General features: G+C 40.2%; 1 protein-coding gene across 1 annotated transcript in view; it reads right to left on the bottom strand.

Moving 5' to 3' along the window:
* The window catches only part of ADCY5 (adenylate cyclase 5), a 221,699-nt gene that overhangs the window by 88,765 nt on the left and 108,238 nt on the right, over positions 1 to 24,696 (bottom strand). The window contains exon 2 of the mRNA XM_052791136.1: positions 3,089 to 3,238. Coding sequence (XP_052647096.1) covers positions 3,089 to 3,238 — 150 coding nt within the window. The remainder of the gene's footprint in view (positions 1 to 3,088; positions 3,239 to 24,696) is intronic.

Genomic DNA, 24,696 nt, shown 5'->3' on the forward strand with positions numbered 1-24,696 from the left:
TGCAAAATAGGGACATATTCAGGGGACCGAGTTTCTCTTACTAGCACTCCAAGAGATTTTCACATATATTTCTGTGTAACTTTTGCTTGAGAGCCTCCACCCCTACTCTTCCTGACACCATAGGCACTTGCTAGATTAAATCACCAATATTTTCAAGACACCCTGAGATCTCCAGGAGATGAACTAACACCGCTCTGAACTATCACCAATTGCGGAATAAGATAGGCTTATTGCGTGAAACAAATGCATGTCGCACAACATCCCTTCATGCAGCAACTAATTAGGAAGCTGAGCCATGTTACAGACTTGGGCATTATCTTTATTCTGTTTGTTGGGAGCATCACAATCACTGAAAATAACCTCTGAAGCTAACAGGAAGAAGCTGTAACAAGTGCCTTTGTAAAGCACAAGCCATGTTAAAAGACCTTCAAAACAACAAAATCCCTACGTTTTATTTCAAATGGAGCACAGAAATTAAAGTCTCCACTAGAGTACAATTTTCATTTTGCTATAACAACTAGAAAGTACTGCAGCCCTCACTGTAAAATCACTTATAATGCACCAGTGAGGTGACTGGGACTGCTGTTTTACAAGTATAACAAGGCAGCATTCTGACCTGATAAAAAAAGCAAGAGCAAATTCATATATAATTCTCACTTCAAAATAAGATGCAAGTATAGTTCCACTGAATTATACATTAAACAAATGCATCCCAAGGAGCACTGGTCTCTAGAATAGGCACAGATGAAAGAGTACAATACAGATCTACTCTGTTTACATACATACACATAGATATATGTATACGTGGGCACACACATCCCTACGACGACTCTGTACTACATAGGAATTTTACCTATTTATGTCATACTCTCCCAAGACTACCTCAAATCACTAAAATATTTAATGTCTTATGACTATCCTTTTGTTCTCAGGTTTAATAACACTTATTTTTCACCACAAGTTAAGTGATGCAGAGATGAAAAAGAGAAGGAGTGAACAACTTTTCAGAGACGAAAGACAAGCAATGCTAGAAGTAAAATTGTGTAGTCTGAATAACGCATCTCTTACTCAAATCCTAAGTATTTGCTCACTACGGATTGTGGAGAAAACCTATTTTTTCATCCAAGAGTATTTTATTCTGGGCACGCAACAGTGATTCCTGTTATGGCTCTGCCCTAGGTGATCTCAAATAATGAAATGACAAGAAGTCTCCCTTCTGCATTGGACATTCTGGATTTTTATTTACTTTCTTGCTAATTTTGGGTGCTGGTAGATGCTTAATAAAGGAAAAGACATATTCCTTGGCCAGAGATAATTTGCTTGCCTTTAATAGAGAACAGCACACAGGAGCACCATCAGATCTCCAGAAACAGGCAAGCAATGATAACAGCGTTGGGCTGTGCAGTTGTCTTTCCCTCCACCCCTGCTTGGAGACTGGCTCTCCCAGATACAGGCTGAGCTGCCTTTATTTGTGTCTGCTGTCACCTCAAGATTATCTCAATGCATTATGCATAGGGATGCATCTAAACTGAACCTGGAGATCAATGTCAGTGCAGACTGTAGCAGCAAATAATCTTATTAGGAGTAGCCAGCAGCCACCGTTACTGCTGGAAGTACTGGAGGGTACTTCTAAGTGACTGGCTTTGACCCATGTTTTTCTGATGTCCCGGCTTTCCTCTGTATGGTATATTTTTTCCTCTGGGGAGGGGGAGAAGAAAAAAGCATAAAGCTAGAGCATTTGTCAGGGCTTTTTTCATTAACTACTTCTGACATAAAAGCTCCTAAATCCAGAACAGCACAAGCATGTGAGCCATGCTGCTAAGGCAGTCTCTCAGCAGAGAGGACAGAGCTGTAACCAAGAAGTAAAATGGGGTACTCTTTTGGCTCAATCCTTTCCTTCATTTCAAGGTGTGGAAGGAGGAGCGGCTGCTCATTTCATCTTTCTGAGACTACATTTGCTACAAAGGAAAAAGGAGCCTTGAGCGTGAATCTCGTTTTCATACATATATTATCAAAATAAAGTATGTGTACGCATTATTTCACAGTAAGGGTTAAACAGCAAGTATGTTAGCCAGAAGTACCTCACAAAACACTGCCAAAAGACAAATCCATAGATGCAGATGGGCTGAGACATGAGGGAAAATTAAGCTGTGTTGCCACAGAGATGCAAAGACACTCCAGTTGATTCATTCCCCTGACCTCTCCCCCAAACCCACAACCAAGCTCTGACATATCTCCCCAGGGAAGAGTGGAAGCCCCGTTTCATGATTCATTTCAAATTGGACTGGACAGACCGCTACGAGATGTACTGCAGGGCAGAGATGTGTGTTAGCAAGGGAATAGTCAAGCTGCCCCAAAAGGTCTTTTGTATCTAATTCTGAGGATGCAAGAGATTTGTTGCAAGAGAACCCACAAATGGATTAGGGGACCAGATACATTCGGTACCCTTGACGACTGGGCTGGATGCTAGCAGCAACAGGTCTTTTTTGCAGCAAAAAACCATCAAAGTTGGTGATGAATTTTACTCTTTGAACAAATACAATTCACTTGAGGCCTAAAAGGTATACAGAGGTGTGCAAGCAGGTAGGAACCTTTGGGAAAGGCAGGAAGGGGACCCTCTTTGGAGGCATCAAGGGACAGTATGTTCTGTGGACCAATTTTTACCTTTCACTTCTGAAACGTGCCTTACAGCTAACTGTTGGCAGTGGCTTCGCTGACAAACACACCACGTTTTGACCTTACAAAGAGGGTCCATCTGAAGCCTGTGTGTTGCATCTGCATTCAACACATGGCTTCAATGATGGGTGCAAAAAAACTATGCAGACTCTGCATACTATGTAATTTTAATCCACAGAGCATAGACTACAGGGTTTGTTGATGTCTGCGGAGAAGTCCATCAGGGTATTGGGGAAGAAATACTCCCCTGAGCTCTCTTTCAAACCTTGAAAAATCCTGCCCTCTATCATCAGCCTATTATTGCTTGGATTAGTCAAGAAGCAAGAGGCCTGCAAATCCCATCCTACAGAACAGTTTGCCTGCTAATTCTGCTTCAGCAATTTCATTTTTTATTTCCCACTGTTGCTCTTACCTGCTGCTGGTTTTCCCTTTGAGAATGCAGCCTGGCTTGTATGCATTCCCTGGTCTCCTGGAAAGCCTGTCTTTGGGACACCTCTGCTGGGTAGTGGGTACACACGCCTACAATGTTTGTACAGGAGAAGATGAGAACATTGGAGACCAGCTGCAACAAAAGAAAAAAAGAAAAAAAAAGAGAAAAACACTTGGTTACACTTTGGAAGCCTGCCATCAGTAACAAAGCATCAGCCAGAACCCAGCCCCTTCCACGACTCCTTAATCCAAGCCACACTTAAACCTCAAGCTCTTAATTCCAGTGTATTTTGCCTCTCTAGACTTTAAAATATAAAACTTCCATATATGGCCTCAAATATATGTTCTTAACACTGTGTATTACTTCACTGGTAAAAAATACAACTCCACTGGTAATTCTGTAATCTTGCTTTTGGTAATCCAGTATCTTGGAACTATTGTGACAAAAATCTATCTAAAAATGCATCATTGCTCTGTCAGCTAAAAGTCAGCTAAGACTCATGCAGACAGATCTGACAGAGGAACACAAATATTTCCATGTTTGTGTACCTACGTATCTGGCTTGAAAACATATCAAAGATAGATTAAACCATGATTTTGAAATAGTGCTTAAAATACTGAAGGGAAAATGTTGGTATTCACAAGGTTTAAGAGCACCTGAAATAGATTTTTTAAATCTAGTTCCAACTCAAAATTTTATGTTACTAGATAAAAAAAATACGTTTTTTACATTGCTGTGAAGATGACTACAGAAAGAGTTGTTAAGTCTGAAGCATATTTGGACCGGACAAGCACAAAGGAAAAGCTACATCACTCTTCTGCTTCCATGTGGGTTGTGTTTTGCAAGGAAGCAGTCACATAACTTTTGCTGAAAACTAGTGTTGCAATCTTTTATTTCTCAACTATTTTTTAATAAAAAGGAAAAAACAAATCCATGTCCATTGGTGGCATTTGGTTCATGCAAAATGTTCAAAACTGCTTCTGATGGTGCCATGTAAATATTTCCCTTGACAGAGGTCAGTCACAGTATAACTTTTTGAGAGAACTTTTTGCATAAGCTGTACTAGAATTCCCTTTTGAGGACAGACTTATTTGAAACACCTCTCATCTCTTCTAGGAGGAAAGACTGGCAGACCTGCAAGATTCTTAAAAATAGGGATCTTTGGTCTCTTCGTTAATGAGTCCAAATATACCCTTCACCTTTATTAACTATTTTACCGCAGAATTAAAAAAAAGTAATTTCCAGACCAGCCCATTCCCTGAAAATACAAGGCCAAGCTCTGAAGGGCAGGAAGGGTGCAGGGCACCCCTCAAGCCCTGGGCTCACAGGGGTGCTCAGGACTCCCCAAACCAACTTGGTCACTGTGCAGGAGAGAGAAGCCACCCCCGTGTCAAAACATGGACCCACATCCCAAAGAGTAACAACCTCTCTGAGAAACCTCACTGGGATTACTCTAACTCTTTGACTATATCCATGCGCTAAGGACAACGACAATTATTTTATTAACAACTCTGCCTTGAAACAGGATTTAGGCAGAAAAACCTCATCTTTCAGCTCAAAATAAGCAATATCTCAAGCTACAGCCAGCTGAGGGACTTCTCTCTGTGGATGGCTGCCAGTAGATGGCAACACTCCAACTTCCCAAGCTCCTGCATCAGAGTGCTGCATTTTGGGCTACGTCACCGCAATGAATTGCCACACTTATGCATCACACTGCAGTACAATAACCTGCAGGTTATAGATAGCCACTGGTGATTATCATCAATGCCAGCTATGTGTATTTGCAGGTAAGTGGTTTCCAAGAAGGAAACATTCTCATCCCCTACAGATTGCTTCCTCTATCCAAAGAGTCCACATTTTGGACAGACATAGGGGTATCAAAGGTGCAGGTCATACACATGAACATGAAATAACTCCTGATCCTAAACTCACACATTTCCTTCACAATTATATTCTCATTCAGCTCTTTCTAAGGCTGCCTGGATCCTGCCAGATCCAAGGTCCTCCATCTCTCCCCCAAACTGATCAGACACCAGCCAACTTCCACCTAGATCCTGCCCAGTTACCCTAACCCAGTGCTGCATCCAATGGGCATTTGATGGTATTTTTTTGCTGATAATGATAATTTTTAAGGATGAAAAATCCCCCCCCCTTCCCCAAAACACCACCAGTGCTTATTATAATGAAGAAACAGCTTAAAAAGAGAGTAGAAATAAAGTTTTCCTAGGAGTTACCCTGATTTCTGCTCCACGGCTGCACTGATTATGACTCACAGCCTGTGAACAACACTTCTACAAGTTCAATACAGTTACTATGGCCTCAAAGGAGTTAAGACTAAATAGCATCTTTTGCATGGCCAGATTACAGCAAGACTCCCAAATCCTCTCTATTGGAGCTATTCAGTTGCATGGTAAGTGGAAAATTTGTTGGGGCGTGTAACATAGCATAAGCACGCATCATATATCTGAAATGGATAAAACTGAGAGCAGAGAAGATTTTAAGGAAATATGCAGTTTTATTTTTTAATCCCCAAAATCTGCAACTTCATTTCACTTATAGTCAAAAGTGCAAACCCAAAACAAACTCCCCAAAACAGTGACTCAACTCTTGCACCAAGAACAGAAGACAACATGTGGTTTAGATGGCAGGCAACATATCAGGAGTTAACCAAGCAGAAAAGAGGAACAACTCAGTCCTGAAAACAAGCTCTTTTTGGGTATATCTCAGTGCCAACAGAAAGTCCGCCTAGTGAAGATACCATTGTTGTGATAATGCCTTAAATAGCCGAGCTGTACAGTTCAAGGCACACGATTCATGTTATGCATTGACACCAACATTGTCAAAGGGGAGTATGAAAAACATCATCAGACTTCATTTTATTGGTACCGTTTGTGGAATGCAAAGCAATTTAACTTTTCAGCACTCACTGAGGTCATTTTACACAAACCCGAGGGACTCCACAGACTAATTTACAATACAGACTCAGATGACCATGCTTCATCAAGTAGGAATAAAAACTATATTGCAATGTAATTTTTAAGTAGCAGGGGACAGACACCCATAAATACTGTTAAGCAGAAGCTCATTTAATTCACAGCATGGCATCTTTGCAACACCCTGAAACATAAGGGGAGAAATTACATTGTAATGTTGAAAGTATCAAAGATCTGCAGAGATTTAAAACTGAAGCTCCTACTATTTGCAGCAACACTTGTTACGTGAGCAAGTGCATTTTGTTCAATATCTGTTCACAATTTTCTTCACAGGTGTTTTAAAATATATTAAAGAAAAAAAAAAAGAAAAAAGCTTTCTAATCTCATTAATTATTTTCACAGTTCTCTGTTTTAATAAAATAAATTTATATCCTGTTTGCCAAATGGTACTACTTGCTTATCAGTTTCCTTGCCATTTTGCTATGGTAACCAGCTTCAGTCCCAGGAGGAAAGAGATGATGTAGATATTAAAAAACTGATTCCCTGAGCTCCATGGCCTGAGAAGTAAAAACATATTATGGCAACTATTTCAGACAATCTGTGCTTGAAGAGCTGTTCAAGACAATGGGAAAATATAATTGTCTATTTTGTAGTTGATATCCTTCCCCTGCCTGGCTAGAGATTTAGACTAAGATTCCTACCCTTTTGATTTTGGAAAATAATAGTTTATAAAAGACTATTTCACTTACATATAACTCCTAGATAAGCTATTAAACCTGTCTTCAGTATTGCCATATTTGAGTATTTCATAAACTAAGACATTTCCTCTTACAGCATCTGCGTGTGGCAGACAAATGCTATTACCCTGATGCTACTGAGGCAGAGTTCTTTAAAGGTAATTCAGTATCGAAGAAAAAGCTAGGTACTATGAGGGGTTTTCAAAAACCACTGCAACTTCTTAGTTCCACTGAAATAACAGATCACTCAATCTCAAACAAAACAGGCCAGACAGTTTCTAGTCACTTTGGTTTCACCACACAAACAGAGCACTGCAATCCTTTTGTTGAATCTCTTGCAGGAAACCGTTTTCAATACTTTTTCCCTTGGTGACTGAAGGAAAAAGAGAGGGAGATGGAAACAGTTTAGTTCCACATGTTCTAGGAGTTATGAAAACCTGGTATTACAAAATCAAAATTGAGAGCTAAATTTGGCCTGACACTATTGTTACAAAATTGATGTTTGGGGCGTGTCAGGCCAGGCTGAGGAAAAAACGGGATGGCTAAGTGACCAGGGGAGAGCCTCCAGATCACCACAAGCTGAAAAAAGTATCAGCTCGCACCAATATTGCCACACTTCTCCCTGCTGTGTTTCTATTTGATTATTCTTCAAACACCAGATGCTATTCAATATGTAATTAAGAGACAACAACATGCTTAGGAGGGATAGCGTCAAGATAAATTTTGTTAGTTCCCTACCTCTGCCAGAGCAAACAAGGCTGGTTACTGACATGAGAAGTTGGGCTGTATTCCTCGGAATATTACCGCTTATTATAAAAATCACAGCTTCTGTTTTTTGCGAAGTTACTCTGCATTGGTCCACTTCTCTTGCAGAGGCTCAGGATTATTTCTCTTCTGAGATCACTGCACTAGGCTATTCCCTGTTAGTTTCCAACACACCATTAATCAGTATTTTGTTCTCCTATTTATTTTTCATTTAAAAAAAAATAATACTGTTTTGATATTTTCATAAAGTCCCATTTTGAAAACAACTACATTTTAAGCTTTTACTGTGGGGCAGTAAAACTGTCACAGGGAGAAGGAAAGCACATACATGGAGATTAAAAAGTCATGCAAAACAATCTAGAGCAAACAAAAAACTACATATCCCTTCTTTCCAGAGTGTGACACTGCTCTGCCTCTGCTTTCCAGTTCTCATGATACTCATCCAGTACTAAATTTTTTGTTAAATCAATTATCAGTGCAACAGCTAGGTTAAAAGCAGGTAACAACTGAGTTCCTAGACTATATTTCATAGTGGTTGTATACTGAATTGACAGATAGGTCCAATTATTAATGGCAGGGGCAGACACTGAAATTAGCTTTACTTTGAGAGTTCCTTTTCTTAACCATGAAAAAATATTATAAAATATTTAATATTTATCTGAAACAATGTAAGAACAAAAATATGATGGACTACAAAAGCTCTAACTATCGAAGATATTTCTACAGCACCTATGTGTGCAATCCTGAATTGGAAGTACAGATAAATTCTAAAGATAAAAAGCAGAAACATTATGAAAAAATGTTGTTGCTATAAGGTATAGCTGGTGCTGTTCTTTAAACACTTTCCCTGAACAGCTATTAACCCTGTATTGCCTCTTTATATACTACTTTCTAATAAAAAAAAATTGGAGCAGCTACAGAGCTAAAGGCATAATGAAAATTAAAAAGAAAGACAACATCAGCTGGCTCCAAGATCAAATTACTCATGTACTTGTGCTGTATATACAACAACATCTTTCATTTCCCAGAGCTACAACTAGCAGAGCTCTAAGATAGTGAAAACTTGTAGATTATGCTAGAAAGATAATTAAACAGTTAAAGTCATACAGTCTTCTCCCAGTGTTGGCCAGTAAAGAACAGGGTAAGTACTAGTGAAGAAATTAGGAGGAGTTTTTTTATTTTAAATCTGACAAGTACTTTTACTGAGTACTTGAAATAACTGCAACAACAAAAGATTACGTCAATACACCAGAGTCTAAGAACAAATTTTCTGAAGTTGCTATATGGTGCCTTCCCTCTCTGGTCTGCTGCCTCTGTGCAGCAACCACTTACTTGGATTTTGAGCAGAACAGATAACTGGTTACAGCCACTATCTTCCAAAGACTTCTCTAAGTGCGCTTTATGCACACAAGTAGTGCCACTGAAGCCAGCTCTGAAAGTTTAAATGCTTCCCTAAGTCATAGTATAATTTAACTATCCCAGAGTAGCAGAATTTATTAGAGAGTGATGCTCTAGATACGCAGTAAATCTCTTTGCTTGATGTTGAGAACAAAAAATTTCTTTGCAGAAATACTTCTGAAACTTTTTTGCATATTCCTCCTATTTGGGAAGCCTACAAGGAGCAAAAGCTGTCTACTTTAATCTTTCAACTAGATTCTATATTCAGCATAAAGTTACTTGCTGAGAGCAAAGCAGTGGTATTTTGGCTGAAAACACTAAAAGAACCCTTATGCCACTTGTGAATGTCTCTGTTCAAGAATTACAATCAATAAAAATGTTACACTGAAGCTATCCATTCTGTGTATTTCAGTGACCACCTCACCTCCCAGCCCAGGTATATGTTGATCTCTTAGATGTGATGCTCTGTTCTCCCAGGGGAAAGTCAAACAAGTATTTTGCCCCACCTAAGTTCATTCTTTCTTTAGAATACAAAATGATTTTAAAGTTTACCTTTTAAATACATGGTTGCAGGTAGAGACATAATACACTACCCCCCTCACCCGGTGCAGAAAATTGAGATTTTTATATTTTTCAATTCTTCCAGTTGTTTCAGAGGGCATCAAAATGTTTGATTGTGCTTTCTTAATTTTAATGGCTCACACCTTATTCTACAACATTTTAATTCATTTAAATTTCATTTACATTTGTTGTAATTGCAAACCTTCCGTGCATTCTTTCCCACTGATACTCTTATTGCCATACAGAATACAGTATTTATGATTTGGGTTTTTTTATAATTAAAACCTTTAAATCCCGATTTTATTAAAGAACAAAGCATTACCAATACAGATGTATTTTCCTTAAGGGAAAACATTCCTACATCAAACTGATGAATTTTACTTCCCTATCACTGTTTTATTAACTATTTTTTCTGCTGGGATTTCTGTGAGATCCTATTTTCTTTGGCTACTAAGCGATAAGGTTAAGAAGAGGAGAATATACTCTCCTGATCTAATCTTGGTGTAACAGCAGCTAAAAGAAGTATTTCTGTGTCTAAATTTTCCTGGAACTCTATCATGAACCCAGCTAAGCATCCTCTGTATGGTGGCACAGGCTGGTGGGGAGGAAGTGCTGCCCTTTGCTAGCAACAAAATAGTAGGGAAGGAGATTCCCATGTCCTATCGTCTATCCTCACTGAATATCCGTGGCAACCAAGTTTCTATGCATCTTCACACTTAACATACTTTAGGAGCTATGAATCAGCACTGGTTTTCATGTGAGGATCCTTGATGGTGAACCAGATGAGGCAAGCCGACAGCCCATGGCTAAGCGGGAGATGCAGCCATGTGGGAAGCTGCCACTCAAGGGGAAACATCCAGTGGCCCTTGGATGCAAGAGTGAGACCCTGAAACAACTTATGGAAAGGCTTCTTCCAGTGAAACAGGGACATTTCCCCTTTCCCTTCCCCTGTTAATGATTCAACCCCTGCTTTATTATTTAAATTACCACCTCTTAAGTTTTTGCAACCAGGCTGTCTCCTTCAACTCCAATGGCTTCTTATCTTAAGAGATGGAACACCGGCCAGGTACCTCTCCTCAGCACAGAGAGCTGAGCACAAGCTGCAAGTTTGGCCAGTGTCAAATCTGCTGTGGCAGCCTCCAGAAGGAGCAACATGCTAGAAATGGAGGGCTGGGATTGCCACAGCTCTCACAAGCAATACTGCGCAGTGGGTTAGTCGGGGCATGTTTAACACTCCAGCTCACTTAACCTGACCCTAGTGAAAACGTATTTGTACCATGAGTGAATTCATCCCCCTGAAAGTCTGTTTATTTCTGATCCATAGAGGTACCTCTGTGTCAAAGACTTCAGCAACCAAACACAACCTTCCTGAAGTAAAAGCTCTTCAAAAAGGACTTCAAACACTAGGTGCATCTCTTTGAGGTCACAAAAGTGGATGAAAGCTCCTAGTCTTTCTGTGCATGACTCACAGCTGTCATTGGGTAAACATCTTCACACAGAAAGTATGTAAGATAATTTTGACAACTGTACAAAATTTGCCCAGATGCATGATAGCTTAGGCAACTTAGACAATGACTTTAGTTAATAAAATTAAGCAAAGCTCTGATACTCCAGCAAAATCAGTTGTTCTGCAAATGATTGTAAGCATGTTTGAGTTGTCTTTATGACAGTCCCACCTGCTCGTGTGCTCCTAAGGTGGGAGGAGCTGTTCACGTAAGAAGATACAATAGGTTTTAATTTAAAAGGTGTTAATAGAAAACACTGTAATTGAATAGAAGTTGGATTAAGAAGTCTGGTTATGCTTTTGCGATTCTCCACAATGCCTCTGAAGCTAAGGGAAGCTGTGATCCATCAATGAGGAGAAAGGTCGAGAAATGTCCTTGATTCATCTTTATAAGGTATTTCCTTCCCTATCTGGTGGAAAGGATGTGAGGAAGGGAAGCCAAATGCTTAGGTTTTCTATCAGGCCCTCTTAAAATTAGTCCACTACACTGAAACACACATGAAACTCCATTTAATACATGCTAACTAACTCAACAAGCAAATACATATGCTGATTTGACCCATGATAGGAGCAGGATTTTGTTTACTTTGCTTTTCTGCATTTTTTTTGGTTTGGATCAGGTTGTGCCTCGCAGCCATACTACCTACGTGATCTCAGCAGAAAGGAACTCTGCAGCCCAACCTGTAGGATCCCAGTTCTTCACAGTCACTTCCACAGCTGCCACTACCTGCCCTCTCCGTCCTCCTGGCAAACGATGCGCTGCCTTTCCCAACAGCCTACACACTGCCAGCAAACACACTTCACGAGAAGTATATTCCCAAGACCTGTGGTTGCTTTCAATGGCTATGAGAAAAAATATCCACACTAAATAAGCAAAATCATGAAGATCAACACCCCTCTGCTTCCCCCCCATCACACTGCATCCTGATCCTTAGTGTTTCTGGGAATATTTCTGGGAGCCCTGGACTCAGATACAGGCAGTGCATCGCCCCTTATCTTCCGTAGTCATTTAAGCACAGGCATCACCTCTAGGTCACTGGGAAAACAAAAATATTTATCTAGTTACATGAAAGTCTTATTTATCTGGGAAAAAAGAACATTCTCCAGTTGCTCAGCAGGCAGCAATGAGTGCCCTAAATATGGTCTGTAAAATATAAAAATCATTATTTCCCAAGCATTTAGAATGTGTGTTTTTGGGAGGTGGTGAGTTAGGCTGGTTTTGTTTGTTTGTGTGGGAAGAAATGTAAAATTGGAGAAAGAATGGAATACAGCTGGATATTTCAGTTTTGATTTAAAGAAGACCTCCTTTCTTCTTCTGTTGCTGGATTTGAAATCAATCTGGGGCAGCTTGCCCACAAGCTATGCTCATTCATATTAACATCCCTATCCCAACATATATTTTTAATAAACAAAATTTACCAAGCACCACCAGCAAAGTTTGAACTCTTGAACTGAAGCAGTGGCTTGTACCAGATGAGGTGAAGAAGCAGCATTCATAGCAGATAGCAAACATTGTGTGCAGCCACCACTAATACACAAGTCAATCTACCGGATCACAACTGAATACTCTCCTTTAAAAGCTGATGTGCGGTTTTGCCAGCTATTACAGTAAACTAAGCTTACTTCTGAATGAGAGAGGTTGCATAGAAGTCCGAGATTCGTTATCATATCTTATCATTTGGCTGCTTGAGCAGTTGAGCATACCGATCTCTAAACAGATTTGGTTTCAACAACACAAAACCTATCAGTAGGCAAATTCCCAACCAAATTTTAACAGAGCACAACAGACAGCTCAAAGGCACATTCCTTGGCCTTCAGCTTTGTCATACTGAATTTCAATGGTCTACAGTAATACAATAAAGATTTTCTAGAGAAGCTCTAAAAGACTCTTCAGAATTGTTTATAAAGACAAGTGTAAGACAAGCTAACGACAATGGTTGTGACCGGCTCTGTTTATAACACAAATTACACAAGACAATTTAGCCTGTCTTTATTTCATTACATACAACCCTTCTCTCTGCCTTCAGAGCTGCACTACTTCACTCTTCATGTGTCTTTCATTCTGCCTTCTTTATATGGTAACTCTCGTTATTATCCACCCTGGACTTCCTTCTCAGCTCCCCAGTCCTGTGTTTCCCCCCAAACACACACACAAAGGCATGGCCTTACAATTCCAGGACCAAACCAAATTAGTATTTTTAAGTTAGCCAAGGTGAACCTCATTCTTTTTTGATAGCTCCAACAATTTGGTTACTCTGCTACTACATGAGCTTTTGACAGTGTATGTTACAGGGCATAGTTTTAATTGCTTTGCAGAATCTGAAGGAGAATATTTCAAGGTATACTTTTGAGGCATATGTATTGAAAACATTATCCAAGTCCCATACCACAAGACTGCATCATCAATTTCTGTAAGCATTATGAAGTGGTAGGAAGCTGGATTCTTGAACCAAGATATGCTATAGCCAAAGGTTATTTTTGCTAGGATCTTAAACCTGCTTTTTCTCGCTGTCAAACGTATAAGATGAATATACTGAAAATATTGGCATTACGATACTGTAAAAATTCAAATGTTTAACAGAAACAAACAAATCAACCCCACTTTGCTGGAGATGCAGAGTTTGGAAGAGTCTTTGAATTCTGACAATCGAAGTAAGCTGGTCTGCTGAGAATTGGGCAGGATATAAAGAAAATAAATCCAAATTTCTGTAGCTAGTGGAAAATTTTGAGTCTGTAATTAAGCATGTACTTTTTTTCTCCCAAAGATCATTACCAGAGATTATGCAGCTGAATAGGTTTTCTGAGGTGAACTTAAAATAGGCCTAATATCATACTAACCTCCCCAAGAGGATACTGTACACCACAGAATTGGACTTTGAAAAACAGTGAATTACGAATATTTAAAGTAACCTAATCTGAGGAAGACAGACAGAAAAAAATAGAGAGTACTTATTTTCAGAATTTTCTGTAATATGACAACAAGACAGCAAAGGACCTAAGAGACCTTATGGACTACGTAGTTCATTCCCCACTTGCCTCTTAAAAAATTGTCATATCCAAAAATTGATACAACAATTCTGCTGAAGTTTAAAGGGCACTAAATAGCAGTACTTGCTTTTGTTATATTATATACAGTATTTCTCTTAATATATCCCAAAGAGACACTTAACTTTCCCTGGAGTGGACAATATTGATCATAAACAAATTAGCTTGCAATCTGCTTTCCCTGCCATCATCATCTGTTGCATCACTGCTTAAATATTTAGTCATGGCATTAGATTTTTCATTTCCGAGAATACAGAACCTGTGCACTTGGCCTTGCCTAGTAAGCCTTTCACAAATCAGCACTTGTATTATCTGGAGATTTATTAGTATACTTCAAAACAAAATGAGTTTATGAAAAATACTTCAAATGTGGAAGGTAACTGGAAAAATAATTGCTTAAAGAGGAAAAACATAGCTGAGAGAGGTTTTGCTATCTACTGAAAACCAGGTACAGTTATTGCCTTTATATCCGGGAAATGAGAGCCACATAAAATAAAATACAGAATTTATCAAGATATAATAATAATAAAAAATGGTACAAAGTGGTGTAAAATCTTTCAGTATGTGATCAGTTCTATGACTGTGGTTTGAAATCATAGATTGGTTCTCTGCCATGCTACTGTAATGTGATAGCATTTGTCGGTCTAAATCCAATAGGGAGCTCCTAAGCCGCTTTTGATAGGATAAAGATATTGGATCTGGTTCTCTATTCTTACCAGTTTAGCTCTATCAACTTAAGACAGATAGAAGTAGAGAAAATGATTAATTATATCTCTGAGATCTTATCTCATCAAACACTTCTTAGTGCTTTACAATAATCAGTCATAAGCAAATATGAGATATCCCTTCAAAGGCAAAGCAGGTGGTCCTTGACAGATAGCGGTGATAACTGATACATCATCTGGTGCACAGAAGGCCCAAACACTCTAATACACATCCTGCTGCAGAGCTGGTAAAATAACAGTGAACAGAAGAAAAAGAGAAAGGATGGTGAAGGTCATAATTCCAGATAGGCAGTGCAAAGCCAGGAGAATACAGAAACAGAACAGACTAGAACAAAAGACAAATGGTCTTTTCTGCCATTGACTTCATTCCTTGAGGTCTCCAACACAGTCTTTAAAACCAACTGCTCTTTTGAGAACGTCAAATACCTTTCCTAAACAAAGAGTAGAAAAGTTTCTCAGAATGGTTCCATCAGAAGTTCCAGAAAATAGTCATGTAACTCTTAAAAGACAAAACACAAAATACACCAACTCAGATGTATCTTATTTGTGTATGAATAAAAAACCTCCAAACCCTATTCCTTTTTAAGAAACTATTTCAGAAATTTGTAGCAGAAATCAACTGATAAAACCAACTATTTCAACGATCCGATGCTAAGCCATTGGCATAATGCCAGGCATCACAAAGAGTACTGACCACAGCTAAGTTTGTCTAACACTTTTGTTATTACCAGAACATGGGCAAAAATTTCTCATGTTGTTATCTATCAGTTTGTTTGTTGCATTCATGTTTAACTGAAAAGTTCACAATGTCTAGGTAGTTTTGGAAAGCACACCAAAAAAAAGGGGGTGGGGGGAGAGAAGGGAGAGTGTGGTGGAACCTCAGAAGAGGTAGAATCCAAACCAAATGGGACAGAAGAGGGAAATGGAGATAGAGAAGCAGAGATCAGAACAGGGAGCCAGGACTAGTAAGTTATGGACAGAGAAGCACAAACATCTGGACTTTTTCTGGAATGATTACACACTTCCTTCTTATAGAACCTGAAATCAAACCACTATTCTTTTTCCACTGTTTTTTCTGCCCCCAAAATAACTTCTGCTCAATAACAAACTACCTGTACAGTCCCTTGACCTGGCAGGTCTGCAAAGAACCAAATGGTCTCTGTTGCTACACCTTGCTGGCAGAGAATGTAACTATTAAACACTGTGTTTGTCCTGGGACTGCCTTAAACAAGGGGAGTGAATGGAGGCTGCAGAGGCCACATAAACGCTGAATAGCTCACAGGCAAGATTTTATCAGTTTCAAACAAGGCTCAGTAGGCAATGTGTCACATACCCTAGCATGAGTGCCCAACTTCATAGATTCAATTTGGCCTTAAAATACCACTTTTACAGTGTAATATTCCTATATCTGATTATCAGCACCGAACAGATCAGGAAGAACTATCTTACAAATGGATGTTTAATTAGTTCAGAGCAAGCTGCACTCCCTTCAAAGAGAAACTAGTTGGAAAATCAGCACCAAGTTTTATTGGACTTTCAATATGTTTGATACAAGTGAATATCCAGGACTTGGACTCCATGGAGCTTATTTACCTTCCCCACCATTTCCTACCACTACAGATGGGTCAGATGCTAGCATCTAATCATGATTTCATCCAACTATGCACATATCCGGTCTAAACAACAGGAATTAAAATGCTAGAAATTATCTATCCACAAGAACGAAGGAAGGGAATTAGACATTGAAATAAGGTTGGGTTACTTCCCATGCCTTTCTTTAATTCAAGGAATGTGAGCAGTGATTTCTTGGGGGAGGGGAAGGTTAGAGAAAGAAAGACCTAAAGAGTACATTTTCCTAAGTCCACCATCCTATATACTATCATAAAAGCTGCTGGAAGTGGAAGTCAATGTAGCTGACACTGAATAGTAAAGAAACTTGGTTGATCATGAAGTGCCTCTTTGCAAGCATGCCTTCTCAGCTCTGCTCCTGCTTCTCAATTTGAGTGCCTAACATCAGTTCCAGCATCAAAGGAATAAAAGATGCACCTGGCAGTAACAGCTTCCACTTTAGGGAGAAAAAGGTCGGCCCTTGGTCTGAATGCAGATGGAAAATGTGCTCAATACAACAGTTCCTAAAGCGTCTGGAAGCAAAGATCCCCGACATCGAAAATCATCTTATTAACAGCAGGTGCAATTCCCTCAGGGGAGGTGAACAACCCTATGCCACGGCATCTCAATTTTTCCCCAGCTCTGCAGAATTGCCTCAGTCCAACTACAGTTAAACTTCACCCAGCAGGTGTTCAGTCAAGCCCCTTTTTAGCTACTCTGTAACAGCTGTATCAAACAGACAACACACATTTCTTCAAGCTATCTTATGATTAGAAAGACAGGTAGTCTCCATCTCTCCTCATCTAAGCATGTAAGGTTTCTATTTCTGTACTCCAGTGTTCCTTGACACAGCTTATACAATAATCCATCACCAGCAAGCACTAGGCAATTAAATACCTTTGGCCCTTCTAAACTATTTCCAGTTTCACTATGCCCAATTTCTGAATACTTGATAGAGGACACAACACAGGAAGCACAGCAAGGAGATGGACAATGTGGGAACCTACCCTATTCATGAGAAAGGTTTCAGGCAAGTGGACAGTGGGCCCAGACTACTACTTTAACCCCTGTACTTAACACATACCATGGGCACGTCCATAGTATCTTTCGCCAACCACTCTTGACACCTGCTCAATGTGCAGAGAGCACTGCTGATCAAGGAACTAATGCTGCTTCTATACTGTGCTGTGGCTTGAAGCCAGGCTGGTCTGAGGGGATCCCAAGGATGCAAGGCACTGCCAGAGCTCCTCCATTGCAACTTACTTTCCCCAGAAGGGGCAGTTCGAAGAATTTACAGGAAAGTCCTTTCTCCTCCTCCAAGGAAGGAGGTCAAATTCTCCAAGGTTGAATACTTGCAACTGCTTACCCAAGGGAGGCTGGATGCCCTTGCTCCCATGGAGAGCAGCTCTGATTTGCAGAACCTCCCTGCTGAGCCAAGAACAGTCTTGTTCCAGCTCATGAATTACATCCTAAAGCCCCACCAGCTTTTGAGAAAAGCCAAATTCTGCTTTTGCTGCATCTGCACAAACCAAGTAAGGACAGCAAGGGTACGTAGCTGCTTAGACATTGACTCCTACTGTTCTTATTTGAGATGCTAGTCAGGTCCACAAGACTACTATGTCAGATCTTCTCAAAACAGGGCAAAAGAACCTCCATCATTGAGTAGCTTATAATTAACAGATGTGTTGCCAGCATGTGCTATCATTTTCCCCACAGTGTAATTGCTATATGGGTCTTCAGAGAAACAACAAACATTTGATTAATTCTCTCTCTACCTTTTGCCTCATGTAGTCAAGCAGTTTGTGGTAAGACTCATAAAACATTGACACCATCACAAGTACTTTATTCACACAGAACAGAATTTATTTAATCATTGAAACTACCCCTACTAATTTTTACAACTATCATGTGGTTTTTTATCTTTTAAAGAAACTATTATGTTTCTGAAATAACTTTCTTTCATATATTCCCCGTTTCACCACAGCCTGCTCTGATCTGTAGGCCCCAACTACTACACTGTTTTCTGCCCACCTGAGCATAATTTTAGTCCTTCTCTATTTGGCAAGGCATACAGAAAATGGAGCTACAGTCCAGACCTCTAGGATTAAGATTCAACCAGGATTTTAGCACTTCTAGGAGACCTTCTATTCACCAGATATCATTAGACCAGGTCCCCTTGCATTTTTATTTTGGTAAATCAGTCCTTCCTGTCATTTGGCTGTTACCTCCCTTTCTTGCTGTGTGCATCAAAGAAGCCATTTTTAACTGCTCTGCAACACCTGATTTAAAACCATTTTGTGCATTTTCAAGGTATGCGCATTGGAAACATTCTCCAGCTCCTGTGCTGCAGGGCTCAGTCACTAATCCATTTAAACAGCATGAAGTGATAGGAAAGTCAAATGCAAATTCAACCAAGAGATAAAAAAAATTGCTTTTTTCTCCTGGCCCCAGAGGGAAATAAATTTTTGGCATTTGTGCCCACACAGTCAAAGATTTTCAGGTGTGTAGCTGTCACCAGTTCATTAAGATGCTTTGATAAGATGGTTTGGGGAGCTGAAACTCTGTACCTGTATAAAAAGTTCAATTTCTAAAAGCAGTTAAACAAATGAGCTGCTCCTACAGTAAAGCATGGTCTCTGGGCACCCAAAATCAAATGTAATTCATGTACTTTTTTAAATCTCAGAAAATCTTAGTTCTTGTTCCTCTGCATGTTCTGGCTGAGCAATTATATCCTGAGTTTCGATGGAGACAGACACTGAGAGGTAATAGCAAACACAGTGAGGGTCACTGTTCAGAAGTGGAGAGGCTGTTGATTTTATTTCCCACTGGAATCTACTGGGAATAAATGAACTACAGGATTCCAGAAGAACAGCTTGTTCTCCAGGCTTTGCTCTGTTCAAACAGGAAAAACATAAGTTATTAAAATACATACACAGAGCATGGGGACTGAAAACAGGCTGTGAGCTCTTTTGCTCTCAAAATCACAAGCACAACTCTAGACCAGTGCTGGCCAAAGCAAACGCCTTTACTCTTCTTACTGCTTTACCGCTTTTTGATATTATCCTTATTATTAGCAGTGGCATGCTACTATTGCTGTCCATACTGCTTCCCTCATCATACTACCAGAGGCTGCCCATATCACAGACATTTCCATCCAAACCAAGCCTTCACAGTGGTTCCAGCAAGGAAGCTAATGACTGAATAAATAAAGGGTGGCAGTCCACTTCAAACAGGCTTGGTCTTTCAAACCGGCACGCAAACCACCATGTATCATTACCTCTGCTAGACAGGCAAAACTCTAATCCTGATGCTTCAGAGAAAGATACTTCAAGAAATCCTGCATTAGACCAATCTATCACTAGAATAACCCACACAACAGTCCTCCAAAATCCCACCATTTTGGTATTGACTCTTCAGCATGAAGGTTAATGTTTCTTTTGCTATCCTAAATGCAAGATATAAGTAGGGGAGAAGGGAGCACTGATCTTAGGCAGTGTTCTTAGTACTTATCTGCTACAATCTCTCCCCTACCTCCAAATCTAGATTTAGTTTCTGATTTTAGCTGTAAAAAGGATAGAGTTAATTTTGTATCATCAGAAACTGCGCTAACAAGTGTTATATGATTTCCTACTTAATCATTAACCTGTCAAATTCAGCATAATAAGCCCTTCACCAGTTTAAGGAAATACAAAAGACTTGTCATGGAGAGAATTTTAAGAACACGACAATCATGTATAAATTAAAAAAAAGCAGTGATGCTACTTTCTACAGCTAGATACGCAAGAAATAATTTTCCACCTTCACACAGCAAAAGCAACTGCTTCTGCAGGAAGTTTTTTTTCTTTTTTTAAATTTCTTGAAACTTTCTGAGCTTTCAGGCTTGCAAAGAACTCATCTGAATCACCGAGTCACTCAAAGTGACACTTCAATGCTTTTCAGGAACCAGGCAATGGTCTGGTATACATTAAGTTTATGATCTGTATTTCCTTGTAGTCTATCACAACCTAATAAAACTATGTCAACAAGTGTTAAGGAGAGAGAACTAACACAGTAATTTTCCAGCCACATTATGCCAGCTCTCAAATGCCAAACTTCTACTACCGGTATATCTGCAGAGCCTGCAGAGGCAATGCATTGAGTATACTGCAATCTAAGCTGTAAGGAAGTTAATGCTGGCCGACTTTCTAAAACAGCGTTCAAATGCAAGACATAATTCCAGGACCTCTGCAAGCAGTAGGAGGACAGTATTCCAGGCACAGTTTGCACTCCTGAGTTTGGAAACATCTGCACTATCAGATAAAGACCCTTTTATAAGCAGTACCAAGTTAATGAATTTCTCCAAAGTGTAAAGAGAGCCACAGAACAGAGAACCTTAAGTGGTAGCACACTGACAAATGAGGGCTATAATTTTGTGGGAGGAATTTCAGTGAAACTGTTTTTCCCTCACTCAATTGTTTCTTCTGGTGGCTAGCTCCCCTAGCTATAGCCTTCCTAGAAAGAGGGCCAGGAGGCCAGCCAGGGGTTTCAGGCTTCAGGGTCTACCTGACCACTCATCTGAGCCAGGCAGTCAGTGCCCGTTCAACATAATCAGCATAGTCTTTTACCAATACCCTCTGCTGCCACAGGATTTAGCACAGCAATCATGTTCAATCACCTGATAGAAACCATGAGGTTTGGGACCCTGCTGCAGCAATGATATTTTCAGTACCCCAGACACTGTACGTCTTTCTCAAGAGAAAGACATATGTCATAAAAAAAGGTCAGTCCTCAGGACTTAAGAAGAGAGGGTCTTCAAGGGTATCTCAGAAGGCTTCCCCTTCTCCTCATTTTGAATAACTGATAAACTAAGCCCATTGGGTATTCACGGAAAGGAGGGCTTCTGGCTATGGACTGGGTATCCCCACTAAGCACATCTTTATACAGCCAGCAATTTCACTGGTGAAGTGAGCAGACAATACTTATGGTGGCCTTGTCTGACAGCGATGGACGAGAGTGTCCTTTCTCATTCACTCACTTCTTCACTTGTAGCCCTGCTTGATTTATTTGTGGCAGCAATACGTTAATGTTATCTGACAACTACTATTAAAGTGTCACAAGCATGTGTATGCAATAACGCAGATGCTGCAGGGAAGTTGCTGCAGGCCACTACCTTCCCAGGCACAGAAAGCAAGGGAAGGGAGGGGAAATACCTTATAAAACAAAAATCTTCTACTACTCCCTACTGCTCTTATTCAGAGGGAAAATTGACAGACAGGGAAAAAAACCTAAAGAGGCCAAACACATAGAGAAGGCATGGCAACATTCAGACAAAATGAATGCTGCAAATTTTCCCACCTGTGTCCTGATAATTAAAAAACCCAGCAAAACCAAAACTAAACCCAACCACCCAAAGGGCACCATCCCACTCAGGTACCCAGTACAAGACGCTGGGCAGACTGATGGCGGTACCGCATTGAGTAGATGGGTGATAATGGGCTGTCAGCATTTTAGGAGACGTAAGAAAAATCTTTTCTTTTTAAGCTTCTTTCTTTACAGCAGTGTACAAGTGTGGTGATAAAATGGCATACATTTGGTTGATGACATTTCCTGCCTCCCTGACCCCTCAAGTACTTAAAGATCTATTCTTACACCACCCTTGAAAATGAGAGAGATGTTACCATCATGTCTCATGTACACAGAGCGAGCAAAGAATTTGTCCAAGGTCATAGAAGAAAACAGAGGCAAAGCCCGGATTTGCATACAGATTTCTCAAGCACCAGATTACCCAATACTTTAACAAAAGCATTCATGAGTGTCTTCTTTGACTCAACCTCTGTGAGAACCGCTATACAGGAAGAACCAAGCAAAGTATTCTTGCTACATCACTTAAGTCAATAATGTTAAAGAATTTGCCTTAACCATATACTCTACTTTATGAACTCTGAGAAGGCAAAGTGATTCCAGGTCCATAACTCATGAAGGACTGGAAACACTTGACAGCTGTAAAAATCTCAGGTGATGAGAAATAAAGCCACTGTGATCTAAAGAACAACAACTTCATAAAAAGAACCAGAGAATTATTTCTGTTCTGCATGAGAAAGAGCTTTCCACCTGCAAGTATGAGGAGGACATGTAGGAACCTCACTGGCTCATTTTCATGGTCTCAATGAAACCATAAAGCAGTTTGTCCTTGGTATCCAAAGGACTATGGATCAGAATGATCACTATAATATTCACTGAAATTGAATGCACCAGGTAACATAGCATAATTCTGTTAATTTTTCAAGGAATGCTGAAAATAATCTCCAGAAAGACAGTCTAAGCTGGGATGTTTGTCAGCTTATCTGCCATGCAAGCACGAACCTCTTAAGACATTTGTCCTAATAATAAAATTATGTCCCCTCTTTCCCTACTTTAAAAAGTTCTCACTGCAAAACACTGCTTTCTATCACATAAATAAATAAACACATAAATAAATAAAATTTGCCTATCTTCTGGTTGCTTGAGTGAGTTGACCGAGTCGGCTGATGTGGCCTGCTAATCACAAAATGTAGCAACACTGATAATCAGGCAGGGAGTACAAAACAAGGACAAAAAAAGATGTTGCTCACTATTTATTGACACCTGTGCCACCAGTTTGATGTGGTTTGCTAAAGATTCCACCACGCAGGGTCTACCAAATGTATGGCTGGAAAGATGACTCCATTTTCTCATGTCAGAGTACCCTTAAACCCCTCCTAACGAGACACAGGTGCAACAGAAGTTTCGCACAACAGTTAGGACAAGCCAAAAGGCTGATTCAAAACATTTCCTCAGGAGTCTAGTACCTGTGTCAGCAGCGGTTCCTGCAGAAACACAGCAGGGCAGGGAACTAAATCCTCCTGGAAAAACCTGCAGCGTAGCACACTTTGCTCAGCCACCGCCATCGCTGTCCAACCACCTTTTCTTGTACTCGGCACTGTCAGCAGGATGACTGATGCTCCCAGGATCAACAGGGCAACAAGCTGTAACCTATTAACTGCATAATCTACCTTCTCTCCTTCCAATGCCAATATGGTTAAAAAAAAAGTATGGGTCAGATTTGCACAAGTATTTAGGCCAGATGTGCAGATAAGCAGCTAAACTATTTAGACATACATTAAATCACATCAAGTGCCTATCTGCACCTTTTTAAACTGAGCTTCTTTCCCTTTATCAGATTCATAGTAATTTAATAGGAGCTGATTAGAAATGAAGGTCTCCAGGGCCAACACATAAAGTTTACTTCAGTTCACTCCAAGCCACAAAGCCAGCCACAAACTACTTGTTGCCATGTGAGCAGAGACCCAGTGCACGCAAAGAGATGCCAGGCGAGTAAACCTGGGAGGTCGGGAGACATGGGGGACAGAAATCTTGAGTGCTGAGCTCCGCAGAGAAACAGAAGATGAGGCTGATGATGGCTACGTTAGCGTGTTGCAGCCCGCTACATGTCAAGCTGTGCCTTGGCTTCGAGTCCCCCTAAGGGGAGAAAAGTGCACTAAAAACAAAGGCCAAATAAAACATGCTTTAATTCTCAGTCATTAAAACCCCAGCTGCAAATATGACTGAAGCATGTTTCTTTTTAAAGAAACAACACAACACTTTCTCCCTCCAGCCCTGTTGACTTCAAAGGCTTCAAAAGTAACTTGATGCCACGACTAGAGGCAAAGCTGCCATTAAGTGCCGACTCCTGCAGTCGCAGAGATTTTGAGGGCCCAAATTCCATTTTGATTCTTTACCTTCAAATGAATTAAAACAATAAAATGAAATAAGAGAAATAAGATGGGATGCAGTTTCCAACAGGGCTGTCTGAATGCCTGCACGTATGACAGGAACTCTGGGGTGAGTAAATGCACAGAGCCCGTGGTTGCGAGACATAATCTTACAAATACTTCCAATACACTCCAGTGAGGATCATCTCTCCCCACCACTGCATGACTCATCAAAAAGGATTTCTTACGTCCCTGTCCCCTCTTTTGTTACAGTTTGTGCTATCAGTCTTGATCAAGTTCAGCACTCGCAGAAAACAAGCCTGAAACCCCTTTTAAAGTGACTCCTCCAACATGCGTATGTCAACCCACTGAGTTTAAGTCAGCAGAACTTTAATCCACGGCTTTGCACATCACCTTCAACAGACACTGAGTTTCTGCATCCACATCACACACACACACAGACTCAGGGACTCCCTGCATTCAGCTGCAGACACCGGATGGGTTGCCCTGATCCCTAATTTAGCCTCATGAAACCCTTCCCTGACCTGGAGCCACAGGCCAGGGTCCAGGTGAGCTGGTAACTTTAGGAGACTAAAGGCAAAGGG

This window comes from Harpia harpyja, chromosome 7, assembly GCF_026419915.1.
Source record: "Harpia harpyja isolate bHarHar1 chromosome 7, bHarHar1 primary haplotype, whole genome shotgun sequence".
Classification (NCBI taxonomy): Eukaryota; Metazoa; Chordata; class Aves; order Accipitriformes; family Accipitridae; genus Harpia; species Harpia harpyja.